This window comes from Oncorhynchus clarkii, chromosome 1, assembly GCF_045791955.1.
Source record: "Oncorhynchus clarkii lewisi isolate Uvic-CL-2024 chromosome 1, UVic_Ocla_1.0, whole genome shotgun sequence".
NCBI lineage: Eukaryota > Metazoa > Chordata > Actinopteri > Salmoniformes > Salmonidae > Oncorhynchus > Oncorhynchus clarkii.
This window is the reverse complement of record NC_092147.1, coordinates 4,195,305-4,211,337: the sequence shown is the minus strand read 5'-3', so window position 1 is coordinate 4,211,337 and position 16,033 is coordinate 4,195,305. Positions and strand designations below refer to the sequence as shown.

The 16,033-nt window shown below is 45.5% G+C and overlaps 1 protein-coding gene across 5 annotated transcripts in view; it reads left to right on the top strand.

The window, feature by feature from the left end:
• The window catches only part of LOC139414767 (tyrosine-protein kinase RYK-like), a 146,765-nt gene extending 135,501 nt beyond the window's left edge, over positions 1-11,264 (top strand). For 2 of the 5 annotated variants that reach the window (XR_011634911.1, XR_011634909.1), the window contains 5 exons: positions 498-607; positions 3,219-3,378; positions 4,933-5,069; positions 9,473-10,295; positions 10,894-11,244. Coding sequence is in view for 1 of the 5 variants with exons in the window: in XM_071162435.1 (XP_071018536.1) it covers positions 498-607; positions 3,219-3,378; positions 4,933-5,069; positions 9,473-9,584 (519 nt within the window). In the remaining 4 variants the exon portion in view is untranslated. Of the gene's footprint in view, positions 1-497; positions 608-3,218; positions 3,379-4,932; positions 5,070-9,472 lie in introns of all 5 variants that reach the window. The other 3 variants (XR_011634910.1, XR_011634912.1, XM_071162435.1) reach the window with 3 other exon arrangements.
• The last annotated feature ends 4,769 nt before the right edge of the window (positions 11,265-16,033 follow it).

Here is a 16,033-nt window from a genome sequence, read left to right as displayed (position 1 = left end):
TATTCTCTGTAGGGGTGGTTTAATCTCTGTCGGGGTGGTTTATTCTCTGTAGGGGTGGTTTATTTTCTGTAGGGGTGGTTTAATCTCTGTAGGAGTGGAATTGTAATGATTTAAAAGCTCACCAACCAGGCTAGTCCTCTGAATATCCACTTTTGGGCCTCTCTCTTGCTCTCTCTCTCTGTCTCTGACTTTCTCTCTCTCTTTCTCTCTCATCCATATATTTATATGTACATATTCTCATTCACCCCTTTAGATTTGTGTGTATTAGGTAGTTGTTGGGGAATTGTTAGATTACTTGTTAGATATTACTGCACTGTCAGAACTAGAAGCACAAGCATTTTGCTACACTCGCATTAACATCTGCTAACCATGTGTATGTGACAAATACAATTTGATTTGTCTTTCTCTCGGTGTCTCTTGCTCTCCATCTATCGGTGTGTGTGTGTGTGTGTATAATATATATGGAAATGTGCTTATTTTCTCTCCTCCCTCTCTAGGCCATCTCCCAGCAGGACTTAGTCCACATGGCGATACAGATAGCATGCGGGATGAGCTACCTGTCCAGAAGAGAGGTCATCCACAAAGACCTGGCCTCCAGGAACTGTGTGTGAGTATCTCATGACGGCCCTTCTCGTGCTAATATACCATTTTTTTTAAAACCTACAGAAAGTGTTGAGTATCAACTATTGTTGTATTGAGTGTTGATGGATTTGTATATTCTGCGAAGAGTTCTACCCCAAAGTTTTGTTTAATTTAGGTCCATTTATTCATTATCATCATTGATACAAATATGAAAATTGCGTTCCTGGCTCTAGATCAATAAGACACATAGAATTTATACAGTGCCAGTCAGAAGTTTGGACATGGCTACTCATTCAAGGGTTCTTCTATTGTTTTTACTATTTTCTACATTGTAGAATAATAGTGAAGACATCACAACTATGAAATAAAACATATGGAATCACGTAGTAACCAGAAAAGTGTTAAACCAATCCAAATATAGTTTAGATTCTTCAAAGTTGCCACCCTTTACCTTGATGACAGCTTTGCACTCTCTTGGCATTCTCTCAACCAGCTTCACCTGGAATGCTTTTCCAACAGTCTTGAAGTAGTTCCCACATATGCTGAGCATTTGTTGGCTGCTTTCCTTCACTCTGCGGTCCAACTCATCACAAACCATCTCAATTGGGTTGATGTCGGGTGGTTGTGGCGGCCAGGTCATCTGATGCAATACGCCATCCAATCTCCTTCTTGGTCAAATAGCCCTTACATAGACTGGAGGTGTGTTGAGTCATTGTCCTGTTAAAAAACAAATGTTAGTCCCATTAAGCGCAAACCTGATGGGATGGTGTATCGCTGCAGAATGATGTGGTAGCCATGCTGGTTAATTGTGCCTTGAATTCTAAATAAATCACCAACAGTGTCACCAGCAAAGCACCATCACACCTCTTCCTCCATGCTTCACGGTGGGAACCACACATGCAGAGATAATCCGTTCACTTACTCTGCGTCTCACAAAGACAAGGTGGTTGGAACCAAGCATCTCAAATTTGGACTCATCAGACCAAAGGACAGATTTCCTCCAGTCTAATGTCCATTGCTCGTGTTTCTTGGCCCAAGCAAGTCTCTTCTTCTTATTGGTGTCCTTTAGTAGTGGTTTCTTTGCAGCAATTCGACCATGAAGGCCTGATTCACACAGTCTCCTCTCAACAGTTGATGTTGAGATGTGTCTGTAACTTGAACTCTGTGAAGCATTTATTTGGTCTGCAATTTCTGAGGCTGGTAACTCTAATGAACTCATCCTCTGCAGCAGAGGTAACTCTGGGTCTTCCTTTCCTGTGGCGGTCCTCATAAGAGCCAGTTTCATCATAATGCTTGATGGTTTTTGAGACTGCACTTGAAGAAACTTTAAAATTCTTCAAAGTCAAAGAAGACTCAAGGCTGTAATCACTGCCAAAGGTTCTTCAACAAAGTACAGAGTGAAGGGTCTGAATACTTATGTAAATGTGATATTTCAGTTTGAATGCACTCTATCTACCTCAAATACATAGTGCCCCTGCACATTGATCTGGTACTCCCTGTATATAGCTCCACATTGATCTGGTACTCCATGTATATAGCTCCACATTGATCTGGAACTTCCTGTATATAGCTCCACATTGATATGATACTCCCTGTATATAGATCCACATTGATCTGGTACTTCCTGTATATAGCTCCACATTGATCTGGTACTGGTACTTCCTGTATATAGATCCACATTGATCTGGTACTTCCTGTATATAGCTCCACATTGATCTGGTACTTCCTGTATATAGCTCCACATTGATCTGGTACTTCCTGTATATAGCTCCACATTGATCTGGTACTTCCTGTATATAGCTCCACATTGATCTGGTACTGGTACTTCCTGTATATAGATCCACATTGATCTGGTACTTCCTGTATATAGATCCACATTGATCTGGTACTCCCTGTATATAGCTCCACATTGATCTGGTACTCCCTGTATATAGCTCCACATTGATCTGGTACTGGTACTTCCTGTATATAGATCCACATTGATCTGGTACTTCCTGTATATAGCTCCACATTGATCTGGTACTTCCTGTATATAGCTCCACATTGATCTGGTACTGGTACTCCCTGTATATAGCTCCACATTGATCTGGTACTTCCTGTATATAGCTCCACATTGATCTGGTACTTCCTGTATATAGCTCCACATTGACTTGGTACTGGTACTTCCTGTATATAGCTCCACATTGACTTGGTACTGGTACTCCCTGTATATAGCTCCACATTGATCTGGTACTCCCTGTATATAGATCCACATTGATCTGGTACTGGTACTTCCTGTATATAGCTCCACATTGACTTGGTACTGGTACTTCCTGTATATAGCTCCACATTGACTTGGTACTGGTACTTCCTGTATATAGCTCCACATTGACTTGGTACTGGTACTCCCTGTATATAGCTCCACATTGATCTGGTACTCCCTGTATATAGATCCACATTGATCTGGTACTTCCTGTATATAGCTCCATTCTTGCGTATTTTATTTCATTCCTCTTGTTACAATATAATTATTTTGTTACTCTACATCGCAGGGAAGGTCTCAAAGCATTTCACAGTGAAGTCTACAACCCATTGTATTCGTGTCATATAAAGTCTATTGTAGAAGGTTAACCTTGTTCTCCCCTCCTCCCTGGTAGTATTGACGACAGCATGCAGGTGAAGATCTGTGACAACGCCCTGTCCAGAGACCTGTTCCCTATGGACTACCACTGTCTGGGAGACAACGAGAACAGACCAGTCCGCTGGATGGCCCTGGAGAGCCTGCTCAACCATGACTTCTCTAGTGCTAGTGATGTGGTGAGAACACACACACACACACACACGCAGCTACTGTAGACAGTCAGAAAGCTCCTGTAGACAGTCAGGAAGCTACTGTAGACAGTCAGGAAGCTACTGTAGACATTCAGGAAGCTACTGTAGACATTCAGGAAGCTACTGTAGACAGTCAGGAAGCTACTGTAGACAGTCAGGAAGCTACTGTAGACATTCAGGAAGCTACTGTAGACAGTCAGGAAGCTACTGTAGACAGTCAGGAAACTACTGTAGACAGTCAGGAAGCTACTGTAGACAGTCAGCAAACTACTGTAGACAGTCAGGAAGCTACTGTAGACAGTCAGGAAGCTATTGTAGACAGTCAGCAAGCTACTGTAGACAGTCAGCAAGCTACTGTAGACAGTCAGCAAGCTACTGTAGACAGTCAGCAAGCTACTGTAGACAGTCAGGAAGCTACTGTAGACAGTCAGGAAGCTACTGTAGACAGTCAGCAAACTACTGTACACAGTCAGGAAGCTAGCTCAGGTTTCATGGGATTCTACATTTATAGAATGAGTCAGACACACACACACACACACACACACACACACACACTCACACACAGTCACGTCACAATGACTCTCAAGTGCTGAGTCACACAGTGAAGATAACACCTCAGACTTTCTCCTAAATCTTTCATTGATGTCAGAGGGATATTTTTTCACAGAGCGTGTGTCTCAAGTCTGTCTACCTCTCCCAATGAGCTTCTGGTTGAACTCCTGTTGTTTTATGGTCTTTGTAGAACACTGGCCAATCTTCTGAAGATGACTGATGAATGAATCGGTGACTTGGTTCCAAAACCATAATTATGTTTATAATGATTGCCGTTCATATTTATACTCTACTGGACTAGTCTTCTCGTGTTCTGTTGTTTGGAAATGGCTTAAAAGCTGAAGTTCGATTGATTCAGTATGTTGAGAGTTGTAGCCAGTAGCTACCACGGTTCTGATGTCTTCCTGTTTCCAAGCACTGCAGTGTCCAGAGGGAGACGGCCCTTATCAAAAACTTTTAACAGCAACGTTTTCTGAAGTTGGTGTGCATTTTTCCGGCTATATTTCCTTGCTTTGTGTCAGTGGAATGCTTTTGTTCAAACCGTTGGTGCTGTGCTGTGCAGGCTGGACAGAACATGACTTTCCTTTGACACTGATCTCACACCGAGACACCTTGACCCTAACATAACGCATTGCTTTAACACAATACCACCTGATTATAATCATATGTATTGCAGATACTTTGTGGGGGGGTGTTTTTTCCAGCTGTTTCCGAGTCCTAGTTTGTGTTCGTCTGCCTACATATGTAGCTAATGTTGCACAGAAACAATGGTCAGTAGAGCTGGCACACAATACATATGACTTACTGTATGTGTCATCCTGTCTTGTTGGTCATATGGATGACTGTCCATCCCAAATTAAAAGAAATACTAGAACGAGAAAAACCCCTCAGACATACATTCTGGTCATTTTTATTTCTATAGTCTGTGGTCTGACCTATAACCTCTGCGCTTGTTGTCTAACCTCTGACCTTGTCCCTGTTCCTCAGTGGGCGTTTGGTGTGACCCTGTGGGAGTTGATGACCTTGGGACAGACCCCCTATGTCGACATCGACCCCTTCGAGATGGCAGCCTATCTGAAGGATGGATACAGAATAGCACAGCCAATCAACTGTCCCGATGAACTGTAAGTAAAACAGCTGGGGCCAATCAACTGTCCCGATTTAACTGAAACACAACGGGTTGACTGTGGGTTGACTGTGGGAACCCTCCACAGGGCCCGACAGGTTGACTGTAGGAACCCTACAGAGGGTTGACTGTAGGAACCCTACAGAGGGTTGACTGTAGGAACCCTACAGAGGGTTGACTGTAGGAACCCTACAGAGGGTTGACTGTAGGAACCCTACAGAGGGTTGACTGTGGGAACCCTCCAGAGGGTTGACTGTGGGAACACTCCAGAGGGTTGACTGTGGTAACCCTCCACAGGGCCCGACAGGTTGACTGTAGGTACCATCCACAGGGTTGACTGTGGGAACCCTCCACAGGGTTGACTGTAGGAACCCTCCAGAGGGTTGACTGTAGGAACCCTCCAGAGGGTTGACTGTGGGAACCCTCCAGAGGGTTGACTGTGGGAACCCTCCAGATGGTTGACTGTGGGAACCCTCCAGAGGGTTGACTGTAGGAACCCTCCAGAGGGTTGACTGTGGGAACCCTCCAGAGGGTTGACTGTGGAACCCTCCAGATGGTTGACTGTGGGAACCCTCCAGATGGTTGACTGTGGGAACCCTCCAGAGGGTTGACTGTGGGAACCCTCCAGAGGGTTGACTGTGGGAACCCTCCAGAGGGTTGACTGTGGGAACCCTCCAGAGGGTTGACTGTGGGAACCCTCCAGAGGGTTGACTGTGGGAACCCTCCAGAGGGTTGACTGTGGGAACCCTCCAGAGGGTTGACTGTGGGAACCCTCCAGAGGGTTGACTGTGGGAACCCTCCAGAGGGTTGACTGTGGGAACCCTCCAGAGGGTTGACTGTGGGAACCCTCCAGAGGGTTGACTGTGGGAACCCTCCAGAGGGTTGACTGTGGGAACCCTCCAGAGGGTTGACTGTGGGAACCCTCCAGAGGGTTGACTGTGGGAACCCTCCAGAGGGTTGACTGTGGGAACCCTCCAGAGGGTTGACTGTGGGAACCCTTCAGATGGTTGACAGTGGGAACCCTCCAGATGGACACACAAGGAGTCTCTGTTTCCATGTTTTATGGACCGTTACAGCCCAGCAGCAGCCAGTCGTCCATCTATCAACATCATTCATTACTGAGTCTTACCCTGACCTTGTGGTTCCTGCCATGCATTCCAAATTCCACCCTATAGCCGATGAAGTGCACTACGTAGTGTCAAACACAATGATCTGTAGGGCATAGGGGGCCATTTGGAACGAACGGAAGGAACCACAAAGGGTCAGGGCTCGACCAGCGCCCTAATTAGGGAATAGTGTGGCATTTGGGATCCCGCCTGTGGCCGTTTGCCGTTTTATTGTCCCCAAGACAAACCTATATGATTTACAGTTGGATGAGCGGCCACCAGCAGAGGAGATGTTGTAAACCTATATGATTTACAGTTGGATGAGCGGCCGCCAGCAGAGGAGATGTTGTAAACCTATATGATTTACATTTGGATGAGCGGCCACCAGCAGAGGAGATGTTGTAAACCTATATGATTTACAGTTGGATGAGCGGCCACCAGCAGAGGAGATGTTGTAAACCTATATGATTTACAGTTGGATGAGTGGCCACCAGCAGAGGAGATGTTGTAAACCTATATGATTTACAGTTGGATGAGTGGCCACCAGCAGAGGAGATGTTGTAAACCTATATGATTTACAGTTGGATGAGTGGCCACCAGCAGAGGAGATGTTGTAAACCTATATGATTTACAGTTGGATGAGTGGCCACCAGCAGAGGAGATGTTGTAAACCTATATGATTTACAGTTGGATGAGTGGCCACCAGCAGAGGAGATGTTGTAAACCTATATGATTTACAGTTGGATGAGCGGCCACCAGCAGAGGAGATGTTGTAAACCTATATGATTTACAGTTGGATGAGCGGCCACCAGCAGAGGAGATGTTGTAAACCTATATGATTTACAGTTGGATGAGCGGCCACCAGCAGAGGAGATGTTGTAACGACGGTTATCGAGGGAGCTGAACATGCTTCAGAAACAGTGTTGAATTGGATCTTTCCACCAAAATAGAGAAGAATAGACCTTGAGGGATGCAGGTATGATGATATGGTAACCCGTGGTACTGCACCAATGATGGTATGGTAACCTGTGGTACTGCACCAATGATGGAATGGTAACCCGTGGTACTGCACCAATGAGGGTATGGTAACCTGTGGTACTGCACCATTGATGGTATGGTAACCTGTGGTACTGCACCAATGATGGTATGGTGTATTGTGTTGGTACTGCACCAATGAGGGTATGGTAAACCATGGTACTGCACCATTGATGGAATGGTAACCTGTGGTACTGCACCAATGAGGGTATGGTGTATTGTGTTGGTACTGCACCAATGATGGAATGGTAACCCGTGGTACTGCACCATTGATGGAATGGTAACCTGTGGTACTGCACCAATGAGGGTATGGTGTATTGTGTTGGTACTGCACCAATGATGGTATGGTAACCCGTGGTACTGCACCATTGATGGAATGGTAACCTGTGGTACTGCACCAATGAGGGTATGGTGTATTGTGTTGGTACTGCACCAATGATGGTATGGTAACCCGTGGTACTGCACCATTGATGGAATGGTAACCTGTGGTACTACACCAATGAGGGTATGGTGTATTGTGTTGGTACTGCACCAATGATGGTATGGTAACCTGTGGTACTGCACCAATGATGGAATGGTAACCTGTGGTACTGCACCAATGATGGTATGGTAAACCATGGTACTGCACCATTGATGGAATGGTAACCCGTGGTACTGCACCAATGATGGTATGGTGTATTGTGTTGGTACTGCACCAATGATAGTATGGTAACCTGCCGTACTGCACCAATGATGGTATGGTAACCTGTGGTACTGCACCAATGATGGTATGGTAACCTGTGGTACTGCACCATTGATGGTATGGTAACCTGTGGTACTGCACCAATGATGGTATGGTAACCTGTGGTACTGCACCATTGATGGTATGGTCCCCTGTGGTACTGCACCATTGATGGTATGGTAACCTGCCGTACTGCACCAATGATGGTATGGTAACCTGTGGTACTGCACCAATGATGGTATGGTAACCTGTGGTACTGCACCATTGATGGTATGGTAACCTGCCGTACTGCACCAATGATGGTATGGTAACCTGCCGTACTGCCCCAATGATGGTATGGTAACCTGTGGTACTGCACCATTGATGGTATGGTAACCTGCCGTACTGCACCAATGGTGGTATGGTAACCTGCCGTACTGCACCAATGATGGTATGGTAACCCTTGGTACTGCACCAATGATGGTATGGTAACCTGCCGTACTGCACCAATGATGGTATGGTAACCCTTGGTACTGCACCAATGATGGTATGGTAACCTGCCGTACTGCACCAATGATGGTATGGTAACCCTTGGTACTGCACCAATGATGGTATGGTAACCTGCCGTACTGCCTGCACCAATGATGGTATGGTAACCTGCCGTACTGCCCCAATGATGGTATGGTAACCTGTGGTACTGCACCATTGATGGTATGGTAACCTGCCGTACTGCACCAATGATGGTATGGTAACCTGCCGTACTGCACCAATGATGGTATGGTAACCCTTGGTACTGCACCAATGATGGTATGGTAACCTGCCGTACTGCACCAATGATGGTATGGTAACCTGCCGTACTGCACCAATGATGGTATGGTAACCTGCCGTACTGCCCCAATGATGGTATGGTAACCTGCCGTACTGCACCAATGATGGTATGGTAACCCTTGGTACTGCACCAATGATGGTATGGTAACCTGCCGTACTGCACCAATGATGGTATGGTAACCTGCCGTACTGCACCAATGATGGTATGGTAACCTGTCGTACTGCCCCAATGATGGTATGGTAACCTGCCGTACTGCCCCAATGATGGTATGGTAACCTGCCGTACTGCCCCAATGATGGTATGGTAACCTGCCGTACTGCCCCAATGATGGTATGGTAACCTGCCGTACTGCCCCAATGATGGTATGGTAACCTGCCGTACTGCCCCAATGATGGTATGGTAACCTGCCGTACTGCCCCAATGATGGTATGGTAACCTGTGGTACTGCCCCAATGATGGTATGGTAGGTAACCTGCCGTACTGCCCCAATGATGGTATGGTAGTGAGTGTCCTTGGGACTCTGAGCCTTAAATTCCCAAATATTGTTATGTGATCAGCAGATTTTGAAAACATTGTTTGTACATGTTGTGCTATTTAGATCGTTTTGAAGTCCTTCTGGGTTTCGATTCAACATAAACTGTGCGATGAGCTGGTCTAAATGGCTTGTGTGAGTGCCCTTGCTGACCTAGCTAGTTCTCTGTTTTTCTCTCTCTCTCTCGTTCTCTCTGTAGGTTTGCGGTGATGGCGTGTTGCTGGGCCCTTGATCCAGAGGAGAGGCCTAAGTTCCAGCAGCTGGTCCAGTGTCTTACGGAGTTCCATGCAGCGTTGGGGGCATACGTGTAAAATCTAGCCCCAGGCTTCTGTACGGACCAGGCCCGAAGGACCAGCAGGCCCAGGAGTTACTGAACCATGAGGAATACATTTACAAACCTTGTGCCTTATTAAAAAGAAAGAACAGACTTTCATCATCATGACAATGTTTTGTAAAGTATAGATTATTATTTTTTGTATGTAGTTGAATCACATTTCCGTTGTGTCGTCGAAGTGGAAGTAATTGGTATTTCTGGGATTTGTGGAGGCTTCAAGCTGTTCTCTCAGCCAAGTACCAAGGATTCTCTTTCTGAGGTCGTCATATTTCCCAGCATGCATCACAAGAATAGACCTATACCCTCACTATGAAAAATAACCCCACAAGGACGTCACTGCACACATCACTCTTTTGGTAAAAAAATGTGCCAACAAGTCGTCGCCGCCATTTTCCTAACGACTCTGAGGACCTGTTTTTAAAGACACACCATGCTAATATGTTGTTTTTTAGAGAATTAGAGATGTTCATTTGTGGTTGTAGATCTGTTTTCAGTGAGAGGATGACAAAGACACCAGATTAAGCTTTAATGTACAGTACAGTGGTAGGGTACCAAAGTGGACAGAGGGTTTGCTTCTCAAATTGTACCCTAGTCCCCTACATTGGCCTCCACATAGACCTCTGGTCTAATGTGGTGCACTATATATTGTCTGTGTACTATAGAGATGCTTGTTTCTTTCTGTCATGGCGTGGTAAACTCAAGGTAGGTACGGAAGGCTTTCTCGGGGGGATCGACGCGGTCAGTCGCCAAGGCCTAAGCAGATCTAATCTGCTGGACGTCTTGTGGATAATGACTTGTGTTGTTTGTCCCTTGTCTCGTCTGTTCGTGAAGGACCCTACTGAACATTTGTACTACACACATTAGTTTCCCTCTTCCTTGGGAGACATGCCAATGGAGCGGCTGGCGTAGCCGACGACACTGATCTCCTCAGCATCAGTTCAAGTCAGTAGACCAGCCTGGGTGCCTGCTACAGGCCTGCGGCGGTACACTACATACCGCTAATGGATTTCGGAGATGTATGCTAATGGTTGCTGTTATCCACCATCGTTCTCCTTTTGGATGCTCATGATCACAACCGTCAATTCCAATCTCACAAATATCTGAGGAAGGAATATCTAACAAGGTTTTGATCATCATCATCATCATCATTATTATTGTTATTCTTCCTTGTTTTTGACTTTGACGGTTCTGTCAGAACAAAACCCAGGTTGCCCAAACACACGCTGTTTTGAGAATGAGAAAATTTGAATTTATACTAGAACACTAATAATCACTGTGAAAATCAGAATAACTGCAAATCTGGCAACTACATTGCCAAACCCTGGCAACATTATGGCCAAGCTCTGGTCCAAGGCGTGACGTGTTGCTTGTTCATGCTGAGCCCTTTGACCAGAGCAATATCACACCAACCTGGCAACATTATGGCCAAGCTCTGGTCCAAGGCGTGACGTGTTGCTTGTTCATGCTGAGCCCTTTGACCAGAGCAATATCACACCAACCTGGCAACGTCATGGCCTAATCTTATTTTCACATCCAAAAATCTGTCTGATTTGTCTTCAAGATCACTGCATGTTAAATTAAAGGGTGTTCATTCTGTCAACTGAAATTCAAATTAAACTGGGACCCTTGAAAATAAACAGGCTTTTAATTTTTCTTATTCGTGTGGTCTGTTTTGATATGTAGTTTGACTCGTTTTATTTCAAAGACTGGTTCATCTTCACTTTTATAGCGCACTACTTTGGGCCCATAGAGCTCTGGTACGAAGTAATTCACTATAATGTATTATAATGTATCATGTATTCTCCAAGATCGCATAGCAGTTCAGACGTCTTTTGTCCTCGTCTTGTCGTGTCCTGTATATATATTTACAACTTTTTTCACATACATTTTATTTTTATTTTCCATCAACTCATCTTCTAAACACTCTCCTGCAACCCGCCTCACCAATTTATATTTATAAAAAAGTATTATTTACCTCAGATCTGTAATCCTCCAAGAAGCTAGCCAGAAACTCCAAGAAGCTAGCCAGAAACTAGCCAGTAGCTAGCCAGGAGCTAGCCCAGAAGCTAATCCAGAAGCTAATCAGAAGCTAGTTAGCTTCTTTACTGGCAAATCGTTAGTATTCAGCTAACCACGGTTTGTGGTCATCAGCTATCCTTTAGCTCGAAAATCTATCGAAAATCTATCGCCAGTTTTGTACGGCGCAGCGCGGCTCGGAACGGAACATACCGGACCAATTTTTCTCTCCATGTCCCTGGATTTCAACTGCTCTCTGGACATTCATACCCGGATCTCACAGCTAGCTAGCTGCTATCCGTGTGACAGTCGGCTTTCATCGATTCCGGAGCAAACATCGATTGTTCCGGTGCTAGCCAGCTCCGTCAATCACTCCTGAGTTCCATCATTCACTCCTGGGCTGCAGTCACCTATCCGGACCCGTTTCACTGCCTACGCGGAGCCCCACCGGGCCTTCACAACTGGACTGCCGACGTTATCTACCTGAATGAGATCCGGCTGGCTCCTCTGTCGCGACGTTACCTGAACGCCCATCTGCGGCCCGCTAACCGTTAGCTGTCTTACCGGCTGCTATCTGAATAGACAATCGGACAATTTATTTATTTTTATTATTATTATGTTTTCTTCTCGGGCCTCTATAACTATATCTATTGTTCTTATTTTTGTTGTTGTTGTGTGATTTGGATTAATCCCCTCTACCACACGGAACCCCACTAATCTACTGACCGAACGCAAGAGGTGGCTAACAACAGACTCCATCCTATGCTAGCTTGCTACCGGTTGGCCTGGCTAGCTGTCTAAATCGCCGTGACCCTCAACCAACCTCTCCACTCACTGGACCCTTTTGATCACTCGACTAAGCATGCCTCTCCTTAATGTCAATATGTCTTGTCCATTGCTGTTCTGGTTAGTGTTTATTGGCTTATTTCACTGTAGAGCCTCTAGTCCTGCTCACTATACCTTATCCAACCTATTAGTTCCACCACCCACACATGCAATGACATCTCCTGGTTTCAATGATGTTTCTAGAGACAATATCTCTCTCTTCATCACTCAATACCTAGGTTTACCTCCACTGTATTCACATCCTACCTTACCTTTGTCTGTACATTATACCTTGATGCTATTTTATCGCCCCCAGAAACCTCCTTTTACTCTCTGTTCCAGACGTTCTAGACGATCAATTCTTATTGCTTTTAGCCGCACCCTTATTCTACTCCTATGTTCCTCTGGCGATGTAGAGGTGAATCCAGGCCCTGCAGTGCCTAGCTCCACTCCTATTCCCCAGGCGCTCTCTTTTGACGACTTCTGTAACCGTAATAGCCTTGGTTTCATGCATGTTAACATTAGAAGCCTCCTCCCTAAGTTTGTTCTATTCACTGCTTTAGCACACTCTGCCAACCCGGATGTTCTAGCTGTGTCTGAATCCTGGCTTAGGAAGACCACCAAAAATTCAGACATTTTAATTCCAAACTACAACATTTTCAGACAAGATAGAACTGCCAAAGGGGGCGGTGTTGCAATCTACTGCAAAGATAGCCTGCAGAGTTCTGTCCTACTATCCAGGTCTGTACCCAAACAATTTGAACTTCTACTTTTAAAAATCCACCTCTCTAAAAACAAGTCTCTCACCGTTGCCGCCTGCTATAGACCACCCTCTGCCCCCAGCTGTGCTCTGGACACCATATGTGAACTGATTGCCCCCCATCTATCTTCAGAGCTCGTGCTGCTAGGCGACCTAAACTGGAACATGCTTAACACCCCAGCCATCCTACAATCTAAACTTGATGCCCTCAATCTCACACAAATTATCAATGAACCTACCAGGTACCTCCCCAAAGCCTTAAACACGGGCACCCTCATAGATATCATCCTAACCAACTTCCCCTCTAAATACACCTCTGCTGTCTTCAACCAAGATCTCAGCGATCACTGCCTCATTGCCTGCATCCGTAATGGGTCAGCGGTCAAACGACCTCCTCTCATCACTGTAAAACGCTCCCTGAAACACTTCAGCGAGCAGGCCTTTCTAATCGACCTGGCCGGGGTATCCTGGAAGGATATTGACCTCATCCCGTCAGTAGAGGATGCCTGGATATTTAAAAAAAAAAGCCTTCCTAACCATCTTAAATAAACATGCCCCATTCAAGAAATTTAGAACCAGGAACAGATATAGCCCTTGGTTCTCCCCAGACCTGACTGCCCTTAACCAACACAAAAACATCCTATGGCGTTCTGCATTAGCATCGAACAGCCCCCGTGATATGCAGCTGTTCAGGGAAGCTAGAAACCATTATACACAGGCAGTTAGAAAAGCCAAGGCTAGCTTTTTCAAGCAGAAATTTGCTTCTTGCAACACTAACTCAAAAAAGTTCTGGGACACTGTAAAGTCCATGGAGAATAAGAACACCTCCTCCCGGCTGCCCACTGCACTGAAGATAGGAAACACTGTCACCACTGATAAATCCACCATAATTGAAAATTTCAATAAGCATTTTTCTACTGCTGGCCATGCTTTCCACCTGGCTACTCCTACCCCTGTCAACAGCACTGCACCCCCAACAGCAACTCGCCCAAGCCTTCCCCATTTCTCCTTCTCCCAAATCCATTCAGCTGATGTTCTGAAAGAGCTGCAAAATCTGGACCCCTACAAATCAGCCGGGCTAGACAATCTGGACCCTTTCTTTCTAAAATTATCTGCCGAAATTGTTGCCACCCCTATTACAAGCCTGTTCAACCTCTCTTTCGTGTCATCTGAGATTCCCAAAGATTGGAAAGCAGCTGCGGTCATCCCCCTCTTCAAAGGGGGGGACACTCTTGACCCAAACTGCTACAGACCTATATCTATCCTACCATGCCTTTCTAAGGTCTTCGAAAGCCAAGTCAACAAACAGATTACCGACCATTTTGAATCTCACCATACCTTCTCTGCTATGCAATCTGGTTTCAGAGCTGGTCATGGGTGCACCTCAGCCACGCTCAAGGTCCTAAACGATATCTTAACCGCCATCGATAAGAAACATTACTGTGCAGCCGTATTCATTGATCTGGCCAAGGCTTTCGACTCTGTCAATCACCACATCCTCATCGGCAGACTCAACAGCCTTGGTTTCTCAAATGATTGCCTCGCCTGGTTCACCAACTACTTCTCTGATAGAGTTCAGTGTGTCAAATCGGAGGGTCTGTTGTCCGGACCTCTGGCAGTCTCTATGGGGGTGCCACAGGGTTCAATTCTTGGACCGACTCTCTTCTCTGTATACATCAATGAGGTCGCTCTTGCTGCTGGTGAGTCTCTGATCCACCTCTACGCAGACGACACCATTCTGTATACTTCCGGCCCTTCTTTGGACACTGTGTTAACAACCCTCCAGGCAAGCTTCAATGCCATACAACTCTCCTTCCGTGGCCTCCAATTGCTCTTAAATACAAGTAAAACTAAATGCATGCTCTTCATCCGATCGCTACCTGCACCTACCCGCCTGTCCAACATCACTACTCTGGACGGCTCTGACTTAGAATACGTGGACAACTACAAATACTTAGGTGTCTGGTTAGACTGTAAACTCTCCTTCCAGACCCATATTAAACATCTCCAATCCAAAGTTAAATCTAGAATTGGCTTCCTATTTCGCCACAAAGCATCCTTCACTCATGCTGCCAAACATACCCTTGTAAAACTGACCATCCTACCAATCCTCGACTTTGGCGATGTAATTTACAAAATAGCCTCCAATACCCTACTCAACAAATTGGATGCAGTCTATCACAGTGCAGTCCGTTTTGTCACCAAAGCCCCATATACTACCCACCATTGCGACCTGTACGCTCTCGTTGGCTGGCCCTCGCTTCATACTCGTCGCCAAACCCACTGGCTCCATGTCATCATAGCATCTCCCACCTGTAGCACACGCTCCAGCAGGTATATCTCTCTAGTCACCCCCAAAACCAATTCTTTCTTTGGCCGCCTCTCTTTCCAGTTCTCTGCTGCCAATGACTGGAACGAACTACAAAAATCTCTGAAACTGGAAACACTTATCTCCCTCACTAGCTTTAAGCACCAACTGTCAGAGCAGCTCACAGATTACTGCACCTGTACATAGCCCACCTATAATTTAGCCCTATCAACTACCTCTTTCCCAACTGTATTTAATTTATTTATTTATTTTGCTCCTTTGCACCCCATTATTTTTATTTCTACTTTGCACATTCTTCCATTGCAAAACTACCATTCCAGTGTTTTACTTGCTATATTGTATTTACCTTGCCACCAAGGCCTTTTTTGCCTTTACCTCCCTTCTCACCTCATTTGCTCACATTGTATATAGACTTGTTTATACTTTATTATTGACTGTATGTTTGTTTTACTCCATGTGTAACTCTGTGTTGTTGTATCTGTCGAACTGCTTTGCT